This window comes from Marmota monax, unplaced genomic scaffold (assembly GCF_021218885.2).
Source record: "Marmota monax isolate L192 unplaced genomic scaffold, Marmota_monax_Labrador192_F-V1.1 WCK01_AAM20220418_F8-fsc00003, whole genome shotgun sequence".
In the NCBI taxonomy this organism is placed as follows: Eukaryota; Metazoa; Chordata; class Mammalia; order Rodentia; family Sciuridae; genus Marmota; species Marmota monax.
Genome location: NW_026694084.1, coordinates 30,008,335 through 30,031,901, shown reverse-complemented (window position 1 = coordinate 30,031,901; position 23,567 = coordinate 30,008,335). Strand labels below are relative to the sequence as shown.

Below are 23,567 nucleotides of genomic sequence, written 5' to 3'. Positions count from 1 at the left end.
GCTAAAGAGAAAAGTGGAAAGAAAGAGAAAAGGAGCCTGGGGTCATTAAGGCCTTTAATATTCCAGAAAAGCTGAGGGGAACCACCGAAAGCCTGACTCCTGCCAGCTACACGTGGACAAGCACGACCAGACCTATACTATGGAAAGATCATGGCTCTGGTAGAAGCTAGCAGGAGTTAAGTTTGAAGTAGGGAGCATGTAGGAGGCTAACAGTAAGATCAGAAATTCAGCAGTAGCAGCAGTGGGAGCAGGAGAGAGGGAATTGGCAGAGTTTGCAGGAATGATACAGGACAGCACATATCATTAACTGACGGATTATCCTTACTTTTTGCAGGAGTCATTTTTTGCTTTTGATAAATATAAAATAAATCCACTATGATCTGAAGCAGAAGAAAACACACCTAAACAAGCTACTACATTTTCTTGACTCTATAATACTATCAAATGTAAGAAATGTGATCAACTTGATAATTTGGAAGGAGGTAGCATCAATACTACCACATAACAGGAAAGATGGAGGCTGTTCTGACAATTTTTTGGAAGAACAAATTAAAAATTCTTGAGTCTAACTTATAAGTTTCTTACTTTATGTGACTGAAGTTTTAGTCAAAGTACAGTGTGCCCTAAGGAAAGAAGAAGGAAGAACCTTCCATCAGAAGGACCCTATGAAAACTCTAGGTGAGGACAGTTGCCAGGAAGTCTGGGAACACCTCCAGCCAACTGGCAGCCACACTCTGTACTCAGAGCATAGTTGTTGCCCAGGTCTGCCAAGATGACCTTGGGGAAAAGGTACATGAGGCCTATCCATGTGAGACTATGTATCAAAGTATTTGTCATGGACATCTGTCTCTTGAGGGGAAAAACGATTCCTGATTTTAATATATAATCCCCTTTTGTAGTCCTTCATTCACTGTCCAAACATATGGAACCCTGGTTCCACACCAGGTACTGTTCTAGGTTCTGAGGATACAGAAGATCAAGGCAGACAAATGCTTCCTGTCTACCTGAACTGACAGGATAACCAAGTATCAATAGCAAAACAAAGAGAAAGAAACCCAGCAGTAAATAAAACTGATTAATTTATTGGATCTTTAAACCTGTACTATTTTGGAAAACTTGACACAAAATCTTTCATTGACCCCCATGCCACTCTCTCATTTTTTTTCTGCTGATTTTGCATGTCAAGTTCTAGGACCCAGAAATCTCAAGTGACCAGTCTCCTTTTTCTCTCACTGCTAAGACGTCAATTACTTTATGCACAGTAATGGAGGAGACCATGCATGCAGGCGTAGACAGAGGGCATACAGGAAATCTGTGTAATCTCCACTCAATTTTGCTATGAACCCAAATCTGCTCTAAAAAATAAAGTTTATTAACATTTTTTAAAAATGAGAATGTATGGGCAGTGTATGTCTCAAGGAGCTATGGGCTGCTGGGTGCACTGGCCTGTGTCAGTAATCCTAATACTTGGAAGGCTGAGGAAAGAAGATCACAAGTTCAAGGTCAGCCTCGGCAACTTATCAAGACCCTGTCTAAAAATAAAAAGGACTGGAGGTGTAGAGCTCAACGGTATAGTACACCTGGGTTCAATTCCCAGTACCAAAAAACAAACAAAAAGCAGCTATGGGTTGACGGTAGAGCCCATATGGGTCTCAGCAAGAGCCATTTCTACCTGCCTCCCTTCCCAGTTCCAGATCTCAGCCATGCAATGTCCCTGGGTGTGATGTATTCTGAGATGGTGACTGGATGATGTGAGGGAACTAAAAATACACATATGAAGTATATATTTAAATAAGTCATCAAGTGATGCTTTTTTAAAGGCTAACTAAATAACTATGATCAAACACTAGAGATTTTTCTCCCCACTTAAATCTAACATTGTCTGTAAAAGAATCCCTAATATATTGAAGGCCTACAGATAGCTCCACTTCATTTGCTTACAATACTTTTATCAGAGTAGAGGGTGGTTCATTATGTATGTGAATAGTACTATTCTTGACTCTTCAATTTCTGCCTCCCTATCAGGAAAAGGTTGCCAAAACCAATATTGTACTGAAAACTGATTTCTGACCTTATCAACATTTTTGTTCATACCCTTGCCAGTTACAGAAATTCCTTAACTACTTGACAGTCTAGCAATGTTTTATCCTCCATACAATCTCTTAACACTTTAGCAAAATGACCCAAACTGTGTTTATTTCTTTGTACTTAAGAATTCATGCCAACTGATAATGACTTTTCAAATGTTTATTTTTATGCACTTTAGGATGTAAATTAAAAAGACCATTAAAGTAAATGTCTTTAACAAAAAAGATCAGATAAACTATTTTCAACTTATAAAACATTTTCAAATACAGTATCTGAATTAATCCTTATACAACTCTGTACACTTGTTAGTTTTCTATTATTACTACTATTTCAACAACATACTTTACAAAAAAGTAAAATTTCATTGAATTGATTAAAAAAGCACCAACTATTGTGTGGTTGAACCACAGTTTGAACTTACATTTTGATTTAAAATTTCAAGATTTTCCCATGGCTTGGACAATCTAGTCTTAATACTGATTAAATAAATGAGTTGAAAAAGTTATCCAGTAAAAAGAACTTAATGACTAATATAATTTATAACAAATATAAGACAAGTAATTCTGAAGGATGGTACTTAAACAAAACAAGTAGACAAATATGATCATTTAAGACTATAAGTAATGTGCATAAACACTTGTTTTAGAATTACAAAGAAATGTATTGTACTTCTACCAAAATATTGTAGAGTGGTGCTAAAGACCAGAATGTAGGCTCCAGGAACATGCTTTTATGTTTTGTTTGCCATTATAATCTCAGCATACTCAGTTGTTGAATGAATGAATGCTAAGTACAACACAGAGCATAAAACTGAGTGTTCTCAGCTATAGATAAATATCTATATCAACAAACCCAGGACACTAAGTAGAATTTAATTTGTTAGGTAAATACTGTATGGCTTACATGTGTTCAGACCCACACCAAGGTACATATACATGGATCTTCCCTTTTAGATAATATGCTGCATGAGATCTGGAGTTTGGTATCAGATTTGTATCCCAGGTAAGCAACCTTTAGTACACTGGTTTTCAACCCTGAAGAAGTCTTAGCAATACCTGGGGAACTTAAAAAATGCCTACAGGCCTAACCAACGAAATCTGGTTCTGAATCTTAGGGTGAGGATTGTGTACTAAAATTGTGTTCTGTCTTTAATGTTCAAAGTTGACAGTGATGCCCAGTGAGGGGTGTGCACCTCTGCTGAAGACAGTGGTTCTCAACTGTGGCATACAGGAGAACCATTGGGAGGATTTCTTAAAATTCAGTCCCATTCCCAGGTTCAGATTTAGTCAGTCTGGATGGAAACTGAAATTTTGTAGTTTTAAGAGGTTTCCAGGTGATGCTAATGTTGCTGGTGTGGGAAGCATCCATGGTGTTTTTGGACTGAATTAAAGAATAAAGATAGAAGATAATTTGACCAGAGAAACATGAATATGACATGAAAATCCAAAATATTAAAATATTAGGAAAACAAATAAAACCTACAATGAGATACCACCACATACTTATTAAAATGGCTAAAATTAAAAACAAAACCAAAATAACTCAGGTGCTGGTAAGGGTGCACAGCAACTAGAACTCTCACACATTGCATACTGGAAGAATTAGGCACTTTCTTTATTAGGTAAACACCATACATTTAGCATACAAAGCAGAAATGCCAGGCCTAGATATTTACCCAAAATGAAACTTACATCCACATAAAAAACTGTACATGAATGCTGACTGCAGCTTTATTCATAATGGCCATGAGCTGGAAACAACCAAAATGTCCTTCAACCAGTAAATGTACAAAAATCCCATGTCCACCCATATGTCAAGTTCTAGGACCCAGAAATCTCAAGCGACCCCACTTAAATCTAACATATGTCTGTAAAAGAATCCCTAATATACTGAAGACCTACAGACAGACCTTCAACCAGTGAATGTACAAAAATCCCATGTCCACCCATATGTCAACAAAATGCTACAAACTTCTGGGACCAGTCACACCAGGGATGGATTTGAAATGTATTCTGACAAGTGAAGAAAACCTCTCAAAAGACTACATATTGTACTGTTCCATCTACACATTCTGGAAAAGTTAAAACTAACAATAGGTGCCAGGTGCTGGGAATAAGGGAAGTGTTGATGTCAAAGGAACACAAGAGAATTTGAGAGGGGCAAGAGAATTGTGCAAGACACTTGATCTCACAGAACCTGATCTGAAAATAGGATTAATAATACTAATCGACCACTTGTAAGGATTAAATATAATCATATTTGGAAACTGTTTTCTAAGATAAGATATATCTTATAAATAATAGAAATGTAGACACATGGCTTGCAAACATGCCTCTTCTTCTTTCTACATATACGAAGGGCAGCCCCTTTTTTACAAGAATGACGAATACTTTTTTCAAGGGCAAAGTGACAAGGCTGCTTTACATGAATGCATACTTATTGCAATCATTCTAAACATACAACTTTGTATCCTGCTTTTTAAAACTCTTAATAGCATAAGCATTTATTTACTAAGACTATTAAAACTACCCTAACATCATTTTTAAATGCAAAACAACCCCACTGTCAATGCAGCATATTTACTTAACTACTGTTTGTCTGTCATATTATGATTGATACATTCATTATAAATAATATTAAAAAGATATTGTTGAATAAACTTCGCCCCGTTATTTCAGAACATCTCTCTTTTAGAGAGATTCCCAGATATGGAGTTTCAAAGAAAACATCCTAGAATTGACAGGGGGGAGGAGGCAGCACTACCTTAGCAACAGAGCATGTCACAAAGTATCATAAGGATGTGAAATCCAGAGTCAGACACTGAGTTGCCAGAGGGGACACAGCTCATTCATCAGTGTTTAAGTCAGGTCTTTTGTTGTACCACATTAATGCTTCCAAAATCTTAAACTGAAATTGATGGTGGCAAGTCATTAGTATAATTATTTGAATGTGCAAAATTATACCACTTTGCTTGATTCAAATATTATTCACTAGCAATACATTTTCACATCAGTGGCTCTGAATTTCCATATACAAGAGCTAGTTTTTCCCCTTTTGTAAATGCTGCCATACACATATAACAACCTTCAATTATAGCTACTTTTCAAAGCCAAATAATAATTATTAACTTGGTAATAATTATTATTTGGCTTTGAAATACTTTTTTTACTTTAAATTTTCAGAATGATTAATGATTAAATTATGATCACTTGCTAAGCACAAACAATAACACACCATAAACTGAGCTGCAAAAATTCTATTTAAAATCTCTTTCCAAAAAAATCAAACATATGCATATCTATAAAAATGAAGTATTAGAAATATTTAATAACTTTGCCTGACACTCCCTTTCTAACAATTACAAAACTTCAATCATTCCACTCCAGGAATTTGACAAGATAATTATATTCTTAAGTATAATGTCCATTGGCTCTGGGACACATATGATTTGGTCTTCCTACTTAGATCCCAGCTGCTTTCTGAGCATGGATAACATCACACTCATAAAATAAGTCACAATAAGAGAAACACCCAGAGTTCACAGGTGTTTAAACTTACCGCTGACTCATGTGTCCCTTGATAACTGAATCTTTCTTCACAAATTTAATTATACCCATCTCTCATTCTAAAACTTCCCTTTTCCCCCTGAACATATTTGTTATTCTTGAGGCCTCCTGACTGTGAGACACTGGGTAAATATGTATCCTCCATGATTCTTATTATATGGTGTTTGGTCTGCTAAAAACAGAACCTACATTTTTCATGCATTCCTTTCCCACATATGGATGTTATATGTGCAAGAGATTATTGTTGTTATGCTTGAAATAAATTTCATGGAACTTGTTCTAAATTGTGATACAATAAATATCCTCTTCCTCTTTGTCATAACTTAGCAACTATTCACACCGAAAATATTCTTAGGCACAATCTACTGAACACATTGCCAAAACCGTGGGATCTGGAAAAGAAGGACTGCTATGAGATGCCTGATATCATCCTGACTCCCCGACTCTGAATGCAACTGGCCAAAAAAGAGATCTTCTCTAAGCTAAACAAAGCAAGTTCCCCTCAGTGATGTCAGGGTACATCAATGTAATTCTATGACCTGGGAGACTCAAACATATGATTTTCAAGAAATAAATATGATGGTTGAATTAAAAGAAGGGAAAACACATAAAGTATTTTCAAAAGTTGGTATGGTATAGGAGAAAAGAAAATGAGCTTTGTGTGGTCACCAAACCTGGGTTTGAATTTCAGCACTTAAGATCAATGTAAGTTATACTACCTCTCTTTGTCTTTTTTTTTTTTTTTGAGGGGATGAGGATCAAACTTGGGCCTCATACACATGTCAGCAAGTTGTCTACTACGAATTACAGCCCTATCTCTTTGCCTGTTTTCTGATCTGCAAAATGGCTAAAGCCACCTAGGAGAGTTGTGAGAAATAAATAATAATGTATATGAAGTAGGCAAGTACCATACCACTTCCCCTTTTGTAAATGCATAGGTAGACACTCCAACAATGCCTACTGTTATCATAATCCAGCAAGTGCTCAGACATCAAACAAAGTCTTGTTATCATTTTCATAACATCCAACAGGAATGGGACAATTACAGACTGAATGTGGAGCAGATGAATGTCTTTACTGCTCAGAATAAAGGAACTGTAGAAAAGTTAATTCATCAAGATAAAATAGCTCTCTGATAATTTAATAACCAGATTAAAACCCCACCATTACTGAATTCTTTAATTTGAATTAATCTTTATTGGGGGGGTGTTATGGGAAATTGAACTCAGGGGCACTCATCCATTGAATCACATCCCCAGCCCTATTTTGTATTTTGTTTAGAGACAGGGTCTCACTGAGTTGCTTTGTACCTCACTTTTGCTGAGGCTCGCTTTGAACTCCTGATCCTCCTACATTTGCCTCCTGATCTGCTGGGATTACAGGCATGTGCTGTGGTGCCCCGACAAATTAATCTTTATCTTCAAAACTTAATTATTTCGAATCCCAAATCTACTTTAAACTGGAAAATACAACTTTACAAAATGGAAGAGAGAGGACAGCTATACCTCGTTCCGATGCCCCCTTATTCTCTAGCATCTCCTGGTTTCTGATTCTACTGTTCATTAACTTTGTTTTTTTTTTTTTTTTTTTCTTAAATTGGTTGGTCAAAACATTACAAAGCGGAGAAAAGAAGATGGCGGCGAGGGGAGTGCATTACCCCCGTGTGCTGCTTCACTGTGTGGGAGTATGACAAGTCAGGACGGCTAAAGGATAACTTGTTAGGAATTTCCAGCAATAGTGGGGTGCGCCGGAACCTGGAGGAAGGATTTCCATCGCACGAGGATCGGCTACGGGGACTCAAACGCGAGAGGTTTGTCGCACGGAGGGTAACACTGCTTATTCAGCAAATCGCCCCGCGGCTAGAGTCTGCAACGCACGCTGGGATAGAGACGCAGGGTTACAGTGCTGCAGTTTCTGCCAGCCGCGCAAACACCGCACTCAGGGCTGAATTCTGGGTTCGAGACGGGGGAAGGAAGCGGTCCATCTCGGTTCTCCACACCGGTCAGACCACAGAGGAGGCCAGCAGCCACCATGTTGGTAAACTGACGTCACCATACCTGTTTTCGACTGACCGCAGCTCATTCAGCCATAGAACAGGTAATTTCAGGCTGCAATTCGCCTGCGGCTTGCAGACAGATTGCTAGGGTTCAGCGCCTGGGTGCTTCTTAGAATCTGATCTTATCAGAGTGAACACCGAGCGCGGGGCGGCCAAGTTCCGGCTCCCGGAACCGTCCCGGAACCGCCATGGCTCAGGGCTGCGGAGCCTGCGGAGGCTGCTTCTTGGACCCTGCTACTATCAGAGCATACACCAAGCACTAAGCAGCTGAATTCCGGCTCCCGGAACTGAGCCCGCGGGGGCTGCTTCTTGGAGCTTACACTTACAGGAGCTTACACCGAGCACGGAGCGGCCGAGTTCCGGCTCCCGGAACCGTCCCGGAACCGCCCTGGCTCAGGGCTACGGAGCCTGCGGAGGCTGCTTCTTGGACCCTGCTACTATCAGAGCAAACACCAAGCACTAAGCAGCCGAATTCCGGCTCCCGGAACTGAGCCCGTGGGGGCTGCTTCTTGGAGCTTACACTTATAGGGGCTTACACCGAGCATGGAGCGGCCAAGTTCCGGCTCCCGGAACTTCCCTGGACCGGGGCTAGGAGCCCGCGGAAACTGCGTCTCGGTCCGGGTCCTGCTGAGGGCCGGTCAGGACTCACCCGTTGCTTGGGTTGCCCGGCAAGGGGAACGAAATGCTGCCATTCGCATAGGATACCAACATAGCAGAGATCTGATGTCAGCAGAAAGCGGTGGAGGAGAGATCTTCATCAATACCAGCGGTGACATAAGCAGTTGGTCTCCTGGTAAGGGGGGTGAGGCTCAGTCACCCGAGTCTCCTCAATTTGTCCTCGAGCCAGAGGGGAGGAGCCGGGCCGCCACCAGCCCCCGGAGCAGGCCCAGCGGCTCGCCAGCGTGGTGACCGCGTGACCCCAATTGGAGAGGGGGCGGAGCGGAGCCGCCACCCACACCCGCCAGGTGGGCAGACCCACGACCCAGTAGTACATGGGCGTGGTAGGAGGGGCAGGGCAGAGCCGCCCTTCGCGCTTGCAAGGTAAACAGACCTGTGACAGCCTGGCAGGTCAGGCCCAGTGGCCTGCCAGTGTGGTACACACGTCACACCAACTGGAGTAGGGGCAGAGCAGATCCTTCTCCCACGCCCGGATCAGGCCCTGCCAGTGTGGTGGTCACGTGACCCCAATTGGAGTGGGGGCGGAGCGGAACCGTCACCTGTGCCCGCAGGGTGAGCAGACCAGTGATCAACCTGCAGATCAGGCCCAGGGGTCCGCAGGCGTGGTAGGAGGGGCAGGGCAGATCCGCCGCCCGCGCCTTCAAGGTAGGCAGACCTACAACAGACCGGCGGATCAGGCCCAGGAGCCTGCCGGCGGGGTACAAACACCACCCTAATTGGAGTAGTGACAGAGCAGAGTCGCCTCCCTTGCCAGGAACAGGCCCAGCATCCTGCAGGCGGGGTAGTCACGACACCCCAATTGGAGTAGGGGCAGAGCAGAGCCTCCACCCGTGCCCGAAAGGTGGGCAGATCTGCGACCGACCAGCGGGACAGGCCCAGTGGCCTGCCGGTACGACAGACACGTCACCCCATTTGGAGTAGGGGCAGAGTAGAGCTGCCGCCCGCGCCTGCAGGGTAGGCAAACCTGCAACCGACCGGTGGATCAGGCCCGGTGGCCTGCCGGCGTGGTACACTCGTCACCCCAATTGGAGTAGGGGCAGAACAGAGCCGCCGCCAGCTCCCAGAACAGGCCCAGTGACCTGCTGGCGTGGTAGCCACGACACCCAAATTGGAATAAGGAGAGAGCAGAGCCGCCGCCCGCGCCTGCAGGAAAGATACGCAAGCAGTATGAAAAGACAAAGAAAGGACCACAAGCAATGCAGGTCAACGCAACTTTAGAAGAGGTAACAGCTGCAGCAGATGGAATGTCAGATAAAGAATTCAGGATATACATGCTTCAGATGATCTGGAGTATCAAGGAAGACATTAAACAGCAAAATCAGACAATGAAAGATCACTTCGACAACGAATTACGCAAACAAATCCAGGAAGCAAAGGATCAACTATACAGGGAGATAGAAAACAAGCAATCAGAAATCCTAGAAATGCAGGAAGCAATAAACCAACTTAAAAACTCAATGGAGAATACTACCAGCAGAGTAGAACACTTAGAAGATAGAACATCAGACAATGAAGACAAAGTATTTCAACTGGAAAAGAACATAGACAGCTCAGCAAGACTGTTAAGAAACCATGAGCAGAACATCCAAGAAATATGGGATAACATTAAGAGACCAAACTTAAGAGTCATTGGGATACAGGAAGGTACAGAGCTCCAAACCAAAGGAATGAGCAGTCTATTCAATGAAATAATACGAGAAAACTTCCCAGACTTGAAGAATGAGACAGAATCCCAAATCCTAGAAGCCTACAGGACGCCGAATGTGCAAAATCATAAGAGATCCACACCTAGACACATTATAATGAAGATGCCCAACATACAGAATAAGGAGAGAATTTTAAAAGCTACAAGAGAAAGGAAGCAGATTACATTTAGGGGTAAGCCAATCAGGATAACAGCTGATCTTTCAACACAGACTCTGAAAGCTAGAAGATCCTGGAATAACATATTTCAAACACTGAAAGAAAATGGGTTCCAACCAAGAATTGTGTATCCAGCGAAATTAAGCTTCAGGATGGAGGATGAAATTAAAACCTTCCACGATAAACAAAAGTTTAAAGAATTCGCAGCTAGAAAACCATCTCTTCAAAACATCCTCGCCAAAGCATTACAGGAAGAGGAAATGGAAAATAACAATGAAAACCAACAGTGGGAGGTAGGACAGTAAAGGGGGGGGGGAATAATCAAAGAGGAAAACAAACAATGTTTAGTAACAGAAATAAACAAATATGGCTGGAAGAACAACCCATATCTCAATAATAACCCTAAATGTTAATGGCTTAAACTCACCAATTAAGAGACACAGGCTAGTAGAATGGATCACAAAACAAGACCCAACAATATGCTGCCTACAGGAGATGCATTTGATAGGAAAAGACATACATAGGCTGAAGGTGAAAGGTTGGGAAAAATCATATCACTCATATGGACTTCGGAAACAAGCAGGCATGTCCATACTCATATCAAATAAAATAGATTTCAAGCCAAAGTTAATCAAAAGAGATAAAGAGGGACACTACATACTGCTTAAGGGAACCATACACCAACAAGACATAACAATCATAAATATTTATGCCCCAAACAATGGTGCAGCTATGTTCGTCAAACAAACTCTTCTCAAGTTCAAGAGTCTAATAGACCACCACACCATAATCATGGGAGACTTCAACACACCTCTCTCGCCACTGGACAGATCTTCCAAACAAAAGTTGAATAAGGAAACTATAGAACTCAATGACACTATTAATAACCTAGACCTAATTGACATATATAGAGTATACCACCCAACATCAAGCAGTTACACTTTTTTCTCAGCAGCACATGGATCCTTCTCAAAAATAGATCATATATTATGTCACAGGGCAACTCTTAGACAATATAAAGGAGTAGAGATAATACCATGCATCTTATCTGATCATAATGGAATGAAACTGAAAATCAACGATAAAAGAAGGAAGGAAAAAGCATACATCACTTGGAGAATGAACAATAGGTTACTGAATGATCAATGGGTTATAGAAGACATCAAGGAGGAAATTAAAAAATTCTTAGAGATAAATGAAAACACAGACAAAACATATCAGAATCTATGGGACACATTGAAAGCAGTTCTAAGAGGAAAATTCATTGCTTGGAGTTCATTCCTTAAAAAAAGAAAAAACCAACAAATAAATGATCTCATACTTCATCTCAAAATCCTTGAAAAAGAAGAGCAAAACAACAGCAAAAGAAGTAGAAGGCAAGAAATAATTAAAATCAGAGCTGAAATTAATGAAATCGAAACAAAAGAAACAATTGAAAAAATTGACAAAACTAAAAGTTGGTTCTTTGAAAAAATAAACAAAATCGACAGACCCTTAGCGATGCTAGCGAAGAGAAGAAGAGAGAGAACTCAAATTACTAGCATACGAGATGAAAAAGGCAATATCACAACAGACACTTCAGAAATACAGAAGATAATCAAAAACTATTTTGAATCCTTATACTCCAATAAATTAGAAGATAGTGAAGGCATCGATAAATTTCTTAAGTCATATGATCTGCCCAGATTGAGTCAGGAGGATATAGAAAACCTAAACAGACCAATATCAGTTGAGGAAATAGAAGAAACCATAAAAAGACTACCAACTAAGAAAAGCCCAGGTCCGGATGGGTATACAGCAGAATTTTACAAAACCTTTAAAGAAGAACTAATACCAATACTTTTCAAGCTACTTCAGGAAATAGAAAAGGAGGGAGAACTTCCAAATTCATTCTATGAGGCCAACATCACCCTGATACCTAAACCAGACAAAGACACTTCAAAGAAAACTACAGACCAATATCTCTAATGAACCTAGATGCAAAAATCCTCAATAAAATTCTGGCGAATCGGATACAAAAACATATCAAAAAAATTGTACACCATGATCAAGTAGGATTCATCCCTGGGATGCAAGGCTGGTTCAATATACGGAAATCAATAAATGTTATTCACCACATCAATAGACTTAAAAATAAGAACCATATGATCATCTCGATAGATGCGGAAAAACCATTCGACAAAGTACAGCATCCCTTTATGTTCAAAACTCTAGAAAAACTAGGGATAACAGGAACATACCTCAATATTGTAAAAGCAATCTATGCTAAGCCTCAGGCTAGCATCATTCTGAATGGAGAAAAACTGAAGGCATTCCCTCTAAAATCTGGAACAAGACAGGGATGCCCTCTCTCTCCACTTCTCTTCAACATAGTTCTCGAAACACTGGCCAGAGCAATTAGACAGACGAAAGAAATTAAAGGCATAAAAATAGGAAAAGAAGAACTTAAATTATCACTCTTTGCAGATGATATGATTCTATACCTAGCAGACCCAAAAGGCTCTACAAAGAAACTATTAGAGCTAATAAATGAATTCAGCAAAGTGGCAGGATTTAAAATCAACACGCATAAATCAAAGGCATTCCTGTATATCAGCGACAAATCCTCTGAAATGGAAATGAGGACAACCACTCCATTCACAATATCTTCAAAAAAAATAAAATACTTGGGAATCAACCTAACAAAAGAGGTGAAAGACTTATACAATGAAAACTACAGAACCCTAAAGAGAGAAATAGAAGATCTTAGAAGATGGAAAAATATACCCTGTTCATGGATAGGCAGAACTAACATCATCAAAATGGCGATATTACCAAAAGTTCTCTATAGGTTTAATGCAATGCCAATCAAAATCCCAACGGCATTTCTTGTAGAAATAGAGAAAGCAATCATGAAATTCATATGGAAAAATAAAAGACCCAGAATAGCAAAAACAATGCTAAGCAAGAAGTGTGAATCAGGCGGTATAGCGATACCAGACTTCAAACTATACTACAGAGCAATAGTAACAAAAACAGCATGGTACTGGTACCAAAACAGGTGGGTGGACCAATGGTACAGAATAGAGGACACAGAAACCAATCCAAAAAACTACAACTATCTTATATTTGATAAAGGGGCTAAAAGCATGCAATGGAGGAAGGATAGCATCTTCAACAAATGGTGCTGGGAAAACTGGAAATCCATATGCAACAAAATGAAACTGAATCCCTTTCTCTCGCCATGCACAAAAGTGAATTCAAAATGGATCAAGGAGCTTGATATCAAATCAGAGACGCGCCGTCTGACAGAAGAAAAAGTTGGCTACGATCTACAGTCGGTGGGGTCGGGCTCCAAATTCCTCAATAGGACACCCATAGCACAAAAGTTAATAACTAGAATCAACAAATGGGACTTACTCAAACTAAAAAGTTTTTTCTCAGCAAAAGAAACAATAAGAGAGGTAAATAGGTAGCCTACACCCTGGGAACAAATCTTTACTCCTCACACTTCAGATAGAGCCCTAATATCCAGAGTATACAAAGAACTCAAAAAATTAGACAATAAGAGAACAAACAACCCAATCAACAAATGGGCCAAGGACCTGAACAGACACTTCTCAGAGGAGGACATACAGTCAATCAACAAGCACATGAAAAAATGCTCAACATCTCTAGCTGTCAGAGAAATGCAAATCAAAACCACCCTAAGATACCATCTCACTCCAGTAAGATTGGCAGCCATTATGAAGTCAAACAACAAGTGCTGGCGAGGATGTGGGGAAAAGGGTACACTTGTTCATTGCTGGTGGGACTGCAAATTGGTGCAGCCAATTTGGAAAGCAGTATGGAGATTTCTTGGAAAGCTGGGAATGGAGCCACCATTTGACCCAGCTATTCCCCTTCTTGGTCTATTCCCTAAAGACCTAAAAAGAGCATGCTACAGGGACACTGCTACATCGATGTTCATAGCAGCACAGTTCACAATAGCAAGACTGTGGAACCAACCTAGATGCCCTTCAATAGATGAATGGATAAAAAAAATGTGGCATTTATACACAATGGAGTATTACTCTGCATTAAAAAATGACAAAATCATAGAATTTACAGGGAAATGGATGGCATTAGAGCAGATTATGCTAAGTGAAGCTAGCCAATCCCTAAAAAACAAATGCCAAATGTCTTCTTTGATATAAGGAGAGTAACTAAGAACAGAGTAGGGACGAAGAGCAGGAGAAGAAGATTAACATTTAACAGGGATGAGAGGTGGGAGGGAAAGGGAGAGAGAAGGGAAATTGCATGGTAATGGAAGGAGACCCTCAGGGTTATACAGTGGAGGGGGTAGAGAGAGAGGAGGGGAGGGGAGGGGAGAGGTGGGGAGGGGGGAGGGTGGAGGATGGGAAAGGCAGCGGAGCACAACAGACACTAGTATGGCAATTTGTAAATCAATGGATGTGTAACTGATGTGATTCTACAATCTGTGTATGGGGTGAAGGTGGGAGTTCATAACCCACTTGAATCAAAGTGTGGAATATGATATGTCAAGAAATTTGTAATGTTTTGAACAACCCACAATAAAAAATTAAAAAAAAAAAACATTACAAAGCTCTTGACATATCATATTTCATACATTAGATTCAAGTGGGGATTGTAACCTCAGGCATGTCGTGTCTCTCTGACAGGACAGACGCTCTCAAGCATATGACAATTCTCCTGAAGGTTCTGCTGACCATCAAGGACCTCTGCGTAGTAGTGTCACGTGTCTAACCCTCATGCCGGAGCATAGGGGTATAGCAGTGAGCAAAACATGTAAGTCCCGGCCATCTGCTCTGGTTCTGAAGAGATGCTAAAGGAAAAGGAGAGCCACTAGGAGGAACGGTAAAGTGAGGCAACTAATGTTTCTGAGGAGGAACCCCCTGATGAATGGCATCCCTAAGTGAATCCTTTTGTACTGCTAGAAACCTATCGATTGATATCTCTCTCTCTCTCTCTCTCTCTCTCTCTCTCAATCAGTTTTGAGATCTAGACTGGATATGCTTAAAGTGAATCTATGTAATCACTAAATTCCTGTCTTTATATATATGACACAAATATTACCATCACTAAGAATGATTTCCAATTTTCTCCATATTTTATATACTACATGTAACAATGACCTTAATACAGTGTATTAAATTTGTGGCGAATACCTTCAAGTTAGCAAATTCTAAACAACAAAAAAAAAAATAATGAGGCACACTGGAACTCAGGATTTAAATGTACTAATAAATTTAAATTTCACATTAAATAATTTTAAAACACAAAACAGCTCAGATTCAGTCAACTCTATTTTTGACTATAAAACAAAGCCCTGAAAGTTTCAAAGTATCAGTTATTATCTACAATCCTCAATCCTGCTTTTGTGATCTGCACTAAATTTATGATGTCTAATAAATAATCTAATAAATAATCTAATCATACATTAGGTAAATAAATGAATAAAGGATGCTAGAAAGATTTCTTGGTGACTTGAGTATCTACACAGAAGTATTCACTCATTCTAATTAAGTTCTCCAGAAGTTAAAATTGCAAGAAACCATGACTACAGTAGTAAAGACAGCTTAAGTTGATGACAAAAAATTTACCTTAACATACTTTTAAATAAATTAAAATTATATAATCCAAGAAAGCCCGAATATGACTACATGAAGCCAAATCACACTATTTTCTGACAACCTCTCAGTAAGAATATGATTACTATTTAGGGAAACAGAATTATTTTCCATGAAACTGTTGCCTAACACAATTATCACCACTGTCACCATCTTAGTCATCTAGAAGTGTAAAAGTTATCTTCAACCAATCTTGATTTTCTAAGACTCCAAGAATCAGAAGCAAGAAAAATCAGTGGCATCTGCGGGGAGGACAGGTTACATATCAGGTGACTCAAACCTAGGTCTTCTGGTTGCTAATAAGCTCATATTCCTTCCACTGTGCTATGCTAAATTCCTCAACAACTTAAGTTTAAAGCAAGCTTTTGGAATTTGCAAAGAGCCGGTACTTCATTTAATCGGGGTGATATTCCCAATAATTTCCTCCCCAAGGCATAATGTCATTTGTTCAAAAAAGCTGAACATAATGGCAAGTAATATGTATAAGAATTAACCATACAAAAATTTTGCTATTTGCAACTAAAGTATGCTACCTGTAGAGAAATAATATCTTTAAATGAGCATGGCAGATCTGGGAAGTTTGTATCTGAGAAGGTAAAGGGCACCTGTAGTGTCCCTTCCCTCTCCCACTGTAAGCCTTTAGTACATTTCTTTCCTGCTGGGCCTGAACTGAGCCTCAGAATCTGTCCGAATATACTGGACTATAGAGACGCTTATAAATGACTGGCAATGTTAGCATGGCAGATAAAAATCTATATTCCAATTTTGACTCTCCTTACTTAGATCTTACATTGTAAAATACTTGTTTCTGTTTTTTCTTTTAATTTTGATTTTTTTAATTCAATATAAATTGTTCTTGCATTATTTCATGTTTGTATACACTGTCTCCAAGTACAGGGTCTCTGCTTTTTATTCATTTCAGAGCATCAACTGCAATGATTCACATTTAGTGGTTACTCAAGGTGTTCTGAACATACCTAAGACAAATGGATGGTATTTAGGGGGAATAATCTAAAATTTAAAAAAAAAAAAATCTTCTTGTTTCTGATTATGATTTTTATCTAGGGATCAGTAAAACTTTTTCTACAAAGAGCCACACAGTATTATAGGCTCTGTGGGCCAGTGATCTGTGCCACAGCTACTCAACACCACCATTATAGTGTAAAGCCTCACAAATGATACACAAGTGGGTGAGCACGCCTATATTCTAATTTAACTATTTATAAATGCTGAAATCAGATTTTCATATAATTTTCACATCACTAAATAGTCTTTTACTCCAACAATTGAAAAATATAATATTTTTAGTTTGCAGGCCACATAAAAACAAGAAGGCAGCTAGATTTGGCCCACAAATCTGGTAACCAATCCCTGGCTCAGATCTGAGGTTTGCAAATGAGACCTTCTGGTGGTCTGCAAGTCCAACTACCAATGTAGTCTACTAAAACTAAAACAATGTATCACAACAGACCAAATGCAGAAGCACAGATGAGGATCTAGCTGCCTCTAAGTCAGAATCCAAGATGTTTGCAAAAATGCAGAACAGTGTCACTCTTCTCAGCAACTTTTCTTTAGGTTTAAAAAATATAGTTAGATTTCATATCAAATGCTGTTTATTTTAACATACAAACCCTCAATTTTTATTTCTAATAGGATAAACAACAGATATAGTTCTCTAGGGTGCTCAAGAAATTTAAAAAATAAAAGGGCAGCATGGGACCAAAAGAGTGTGAGGACCAGCTGCTGAGCTCCATCAGGGGGAGCAAATTACAGTCAGCAGAGTGCCCTGAGGACTGCCTGCCTGTCACATAATCTCCACCTGGACCTCTCCCCACCCAAGAGCTTCTTGGAATTTCTTTGATTGGATCCAGATTTGATAAAATTAAATCCTACAAATTCATGTTCTCACATAATAAAGGTAGTGAAAACACCATGGTTATTTTCATGAAAGAACCCTTTAGGTATATACAAAGAAACATTTGAGCCTTTACTTTGTCAAAACAGGCAAGAGAAACAAACTTTTCCCCAAGCTTCTATTTTCCAATGTTAAAAAATTATTGTAATTCTGTATCTCTAGAACATCTCTCAAAACAAATTAGCTCATCTATACATCATCGTGTATCTCTGACCTGGAACCACAAATATTGTGAAAGCTTGATCCTAACCAGGATACTTGTAGCAGTAAAATCTAAGAACTAAAATCCACTAGACATGATAAAATTTTAATTGGCAGTGCTCATAATTCTACACTAAGAATTCCATTTTAAGCCAGACATGGTGGTGCACACCTTTAATCCTAGAAGCTCAGGAGGGTGAGGCAGGAGAAGCAGAAGTTCAAAGCCAGCCTTTGCAATTAGCAAGTCCTTAAGCAACTTGGTAAGACCCTGTTCAAAATTAAAAAAATAAAAAGAGCTGGGGATGTAGCTCAGTGATTAAACGGCCCTGGGTTCAATTCCCAGTACCAAAAAAAAAAAAAAAACCAAACCTATTCCATTTTTGGAAATGGAATATACACAGCTTACAGAGCATTTTAAAAGAGGATTAATATTTTATTTGTTCTGTCATTCAAGATTTAAAAACTTTTGGAAGAATATTTTAGGGGAAATTATAGGGAAAGTTCTTTTAATTCCAGTGTTATAATATATGGGGAAACCTTACATAAGGAAGCATTTCTTTCAATATAAATTTACTTTGCTATAAGGTTTAGTTTAACTGTCTATCCAAAGGAGGTGCACTGTTGGTCTTGGGAAATCTCCCTCCCACACCCCATTTTAGAGAAAAGTAAAGAAACACTAATCATGATTCCAATGTATATCATTTTGTTGAATTATATATTGTTAATTAGAAAATGCCTCACCAGGAGTACTCTGTTCTAAAAGTCTTCATAGTTTTTCTTTAGGAATAATAACAAAAAAGGAAAAAAATTCTCCTTTGGATATCCTTTGTTCTGTACTATAAAATCCTTTAAAAATCAGGCATTGTGATTAGATGCTAGGTCTGCCTAATCTGTGAATATTGGCTCTATGTAATAAAGTAAAACACATCTGGCTCTTTTGACCAACAATGAAACTGAAATTCACTATCATCCATAAGATCAGAAAGCTACTAGCACATTATTATCTGTTCTGGGGGTTATTACCCATTTGGGGGAATAGCATAAATTACACTAGAAAGATTTTGGCAGCCATGGTATTCAATGAACAACAACAACAAAAATAGACCTAAAATATGGGGAAGATGCTTACTATTTAAATCTACAGTAAAAGCAAAAGTCTCATCATGATTGCAAAATATTTCAAGTTATGAAACAAGTTATTTGTAAAATAGACAAAAGTAAAGCAGCTTCCTCAGTCATTTTTTTTTTCAGATCTCAGCATCAGTTTAAAGAAACTGCTTATATGTAAAAGAAAGTCTATTTCAAAATATGGATCTCTACTCTAAGTACATATAAGGGCATGAAATGAATTATGTCTCACATAGTACAACATTCCTGCCCCATGTGCACAAAAATGAAGGTAATAGGAGACTAAATATAAAGAAAGAAAAAAAATCATTTGCTTTACTATTCAATGCTTTAAGAATTAAAAGACTTCAATCCTAAAAAAAAAAAAAAAAAAAAGAATAAAAGACAATAGAGCTAAATAGATGCTAATGTAAAAAGTCAATTTATATAACATTGTTAAACAGGAAAGGGTATCCATACTTCGCTGAAGAGATACATTATTTCTGGCAAATTCTCTCTACAAAATGTTTCTGTATAATAAATTATTTCCTTACTCTCATTTTCAAGTCCAAACTATGTTCCTTAAAAAACCTAAGTATAGGGCTGGGATCGTGGCTCACCGGTGGAGAGCTCGCTTAGCGCGTGCGGGGCGCTGGGTTTGATCCTCAGAACCACATAATCATAAATAAGATAAAATGAAGTTATTGTGTCCAGCTACAACTAAAAAAGTATTTTAAAAAACCCTAAGTATAATAGTTTATTAAGAAGGCAACCAATTTTCAAGTCACATGGAATTTATACTACACAAAGGTGATATGGTGAAGGGGATTTTGGTCCACATTTGAGAAGAAAAAGTTTTTCTCAGAAAACATCACTAATATCACTCCAAAGCAATAAAACTAGAATCAAAATGTGGCTACCATAAAGCTTGGCACAGCAGTTTCAGATTTGAAAAATGCCATTGTTATTTTAGTAAAATGATTTTCAGCATTATTTTGCTTTCCCAATTCCTCACTCCAGCAGTGGGAAGAAACATGTAACTTTCTTCAGCTGCTAGGGAATTTTCTTAGCACTTTGTGGAAACTGTTGGCTTTCAGAATGGACAGGCTGATTTGAACCAAAAGTTAAGACAAAATACAGAACTGCAACAACAATAAAAAGCAACTTAGGAAGAGGCTCAAGCCAGGCAGATAAGCAAATGCCAGAGAATCAGTTTTCCGGGACTGTTCATGAAGTCAGTTCCCTAATTTCAAAAAGCCAAACCAAAGCAAAGCATGCTGACTTACATTGCTTCTTTAGTTCTTTCAGCTGTTGTTTGAACTGTACAAATTTTTCATTGTTCTGAAAGTCCATGTCAGAACTTTTATTCTGTAAAGCCAAAAATTTCTTCTCTACTAATAATTTTAAATCTGGTATTTTTTCTGGACGTTCTTCTTTTACCTAAGGAAGACAACAAAATTGTCTAGTTCAATGAGAGTAACAGTGCTAAGAAGATTTTATAACATGTAATTCAAATAAAAAGATTATGAGGTAGAAAAGAGAATCCTCCAGAGGGCAAGACTGCTGGTAAACAGCGAAGGGAAACATTCATCCCATCTACTCATCCTACATCTCCTTTCTCAAACTATACAGTGCTTCCTTGTTCCCACTACTGTCCTCTGAGAAATCCCAGGGAGAGCTGAAAAGTGAGGCAGCCTCCTCAGGACCTGAGCATCGCCCTCTCTTCCCTCTGTCTGCTCAGCCCCCTCCCACTTGCCACACTGGTTATTCCATTTTTCTTTATCAAAGCTCCTCTTCTTCTGTCCCTTGGCCCCAGCAAGTGAGAGTGACTCCTATATTACAAAAGAAGGTGAGGCTTTAGCCTTGAACTTCCACAATTTCCTGCTAAAAAAGGAGTAAGTATGTCCCTTATTCTCCCCCTCAAGGCTAAACTCTCAATCTGTCCTTCTTCCCTCAAATATTATATTATTATGCCATATTATTAAATTTTCAAACATGCAGAAAACCAGAGGAATTGTACTGTGAACACCCATTGGTCCACCTCCTAGATGTCACAATCAACATTTGCTATGCTTGTGTTACCACACATCTATCCACCTCTCTCCCACTATCCATCCTCAACCGGTAAGTTCATTCTTAATTACTTCTTCATCTCCTTCAGAACAAACATTCCCTCTCTAGAGGCTGTTTCCCCCAAAAATATTTACACTGGCTCTTCACTCCTATATTTAAAAAACAAACAACCTTTGTAATCCGTTTCCTCTCCCCATTTTCTGTTTATGTTCCAATCCCTTGAAAAAGCTCCAGAGCCACTGTCTCTACTTTCTCATTGCAACCTCAGCCTCGACAACCCAGCAGCAGATGCTACAACACTGCACCTTGGCTGCTCTTCAGGCCTTTGCAACTGGTCTCTTTTATCTGGACCCTTTCCAGATATTCCTGTCACCAAGCAAAGCTCACCAAAATCACCACTGTGCCCTGCCTTCTACCATATCCCCAGTAATATACAATTGCTCTTATTTTTATACTTTCCCCCCTAACAAAGTATAAATCTTTGAAAGATCTGATTTAACACTATTACCAGTATTTGTCATATAGGAGGCAGTGCTCAATACATGTATTTCAAACAAACAACTTAAACACATTGACAGCCACAGTTTATCAACTATGATTGTTACTAGAGTACATAATGTGGGGGCTGGAAGACAACTCAAGAGATCATAAACCTTGATCTCCTCCTTCCTTAGATTCAGAAATAAATAAAAGGACTTACTTCTACATCCAATTAGTTAAAGATAATGCTAAGACAACAAGATACATACAAAAAATTCTTGGTTTTGGTTCTAGTCAGTGAGATACATTTCTAATCTCTCTGATTTATCAATGCATATGAAATCAAAAGATTATCTTAAACTTACTTATTTTGGTTACTTTTTGTCACGGAGGAAAAATATATAATTTTTCTTTTGCTTAATTGCTCTGTATTTTAATTAACTGAATATAAATGAAAATTAAGCAGCATATCAAAATGCCTAAAATTTATATTTACAAAGCAGAGTGTAAGAACTGTTTCCTTGTACTGATGACATGTAACCATTGCTAGTTTCACCATTAAAAAGTCACGAAAACACAGGCTTTAATGACAAGTCTTATATGTAATTAAAAATTTAAAATAAGTCCTGTAATGCTCAAGAACCAATAAAGCTCAATTTGGAAAAAAGAAGGTGGAAATGTAATTTAATACTGCCTATGAATGAGAAAAAGAGCTATTATGCACAGTAACTAGCTATCCTCACCTCTACACAAGAGAACAAGATGAGACAAACTTAAAGCTAGAGCATGAAGAGTTCAGACTAGACCTAGAAAATAAATTGCTGATTCTTAGAAAAAAATTATTGACTCTTTTCCTAGATTTATAAAATAAAACAAACTCACAGAGACCTAAGAAGTTAATGCTACATTACAGGAAGGAAATCAGGTGGGCCTACAGTCTGAAAGTAATTTCAGTCTGAAATTATTATGCAATCAGTGATGATTAGAAAAGATCTGATCTGAGCAGGTGATAAGTAAACTCAAATGTCTTTTTCAATAAGGACTCAAATGCATCCAACAAAATTAACTCCTGTAGTTAATTAACAGCTATTACGGAGGAGTAGGATAGACACTGGGAGGGGGCAGAATGGAAGAGACAGGCATTTTGAGGTTGACAATATGGTAATAAGCAATACCCTAAGAAAACTCACACAACAATGTATTTTTTCCCCCACAGTGAGGACCTTCAGAAAGTTGCTGAAATACATGTAAATTCACTGTAGCAAATATCTTCTCTTTGGTCTGGTTTGCCACTGAAAAGAGAACTTAATATACTCTAGCTGTCACAATGACAGCATGAAAAATATTCAACTCATTATCTGTTTAAATCATTGCAATAGATAGAGATTAAACTATTTTAGTGGTTTCTTGCTTTGTATTTTTAAGAGAAATAGATAAGGGGGAGTATTTTTGGAGTTGTGTTGTTCTAGTATGAAATAGATATGAATGGCTTGGGTTTTTTTTTAGAACAAATTTTAAACACCTCAAAGATGGGAGGAGAAGATCTAATAGACCATTAGGTCCATACCTTTCTCTCTTCTTAAGAGAGGTGCTTGTCTTTTTGAGGAAAATGATGTAAGAAAGCTCAAATAAGAAAAGCACTAAGGAGAACACTGGATCTAATTACCAGGCACTCAGCACAGTGCCCTGCAGCTGGTGATCTGTCAACCCTCCTGTGAGACTTCTCCCAGGTTAGGAGGACTTCCTGGTGTCAGGTTGGATGCCTACCATTTATCCATGCTCAAACAATATCCACGCATGGGTAAACCATAAGAAGGCCCAATTATGCTGTGCTGAGATGGAAAAGGGAGTAGGGGAGTTTTGTGTAAACAAATGAACAAAGTTTGGTGGCTAACAGAAGGACAGAGAGA

The 23,567-nt window shown here is 38.7% G+C and overlaps 1 protein-coding gene across 6 annotated transcripts in view; it reads right to left on the bottom strand.

The window, feature by feature from the left end:
- Positions 1–23,567, bottom strand: part of Nsmce2 (NSE2 (MMS21) homolog, SMC5-SMC6 complex SUMO ligase) — a 230,232-nt gene that overhangs the window by 133,296 nt on the left and 73,369 nt on the right. For all 6 annotated transcript variants that reach the window (XR_006856199.2, XM_046464623.2, XM_046464624.2 and 3 more), the window contains exon 4: positions 20,391–20,544. Coding sequence is in view for 5 of the 6 variants with exons in the window: in XM_046464623.2 (XP_046320579.1) it covers positions 20,391–20,544 (154 nt within the window). In the remaining variant the exon portion in view is untranslated. The remainder of the gene's footprint in view (positions 1–20,390; positions 20,545–23,567) is intronic.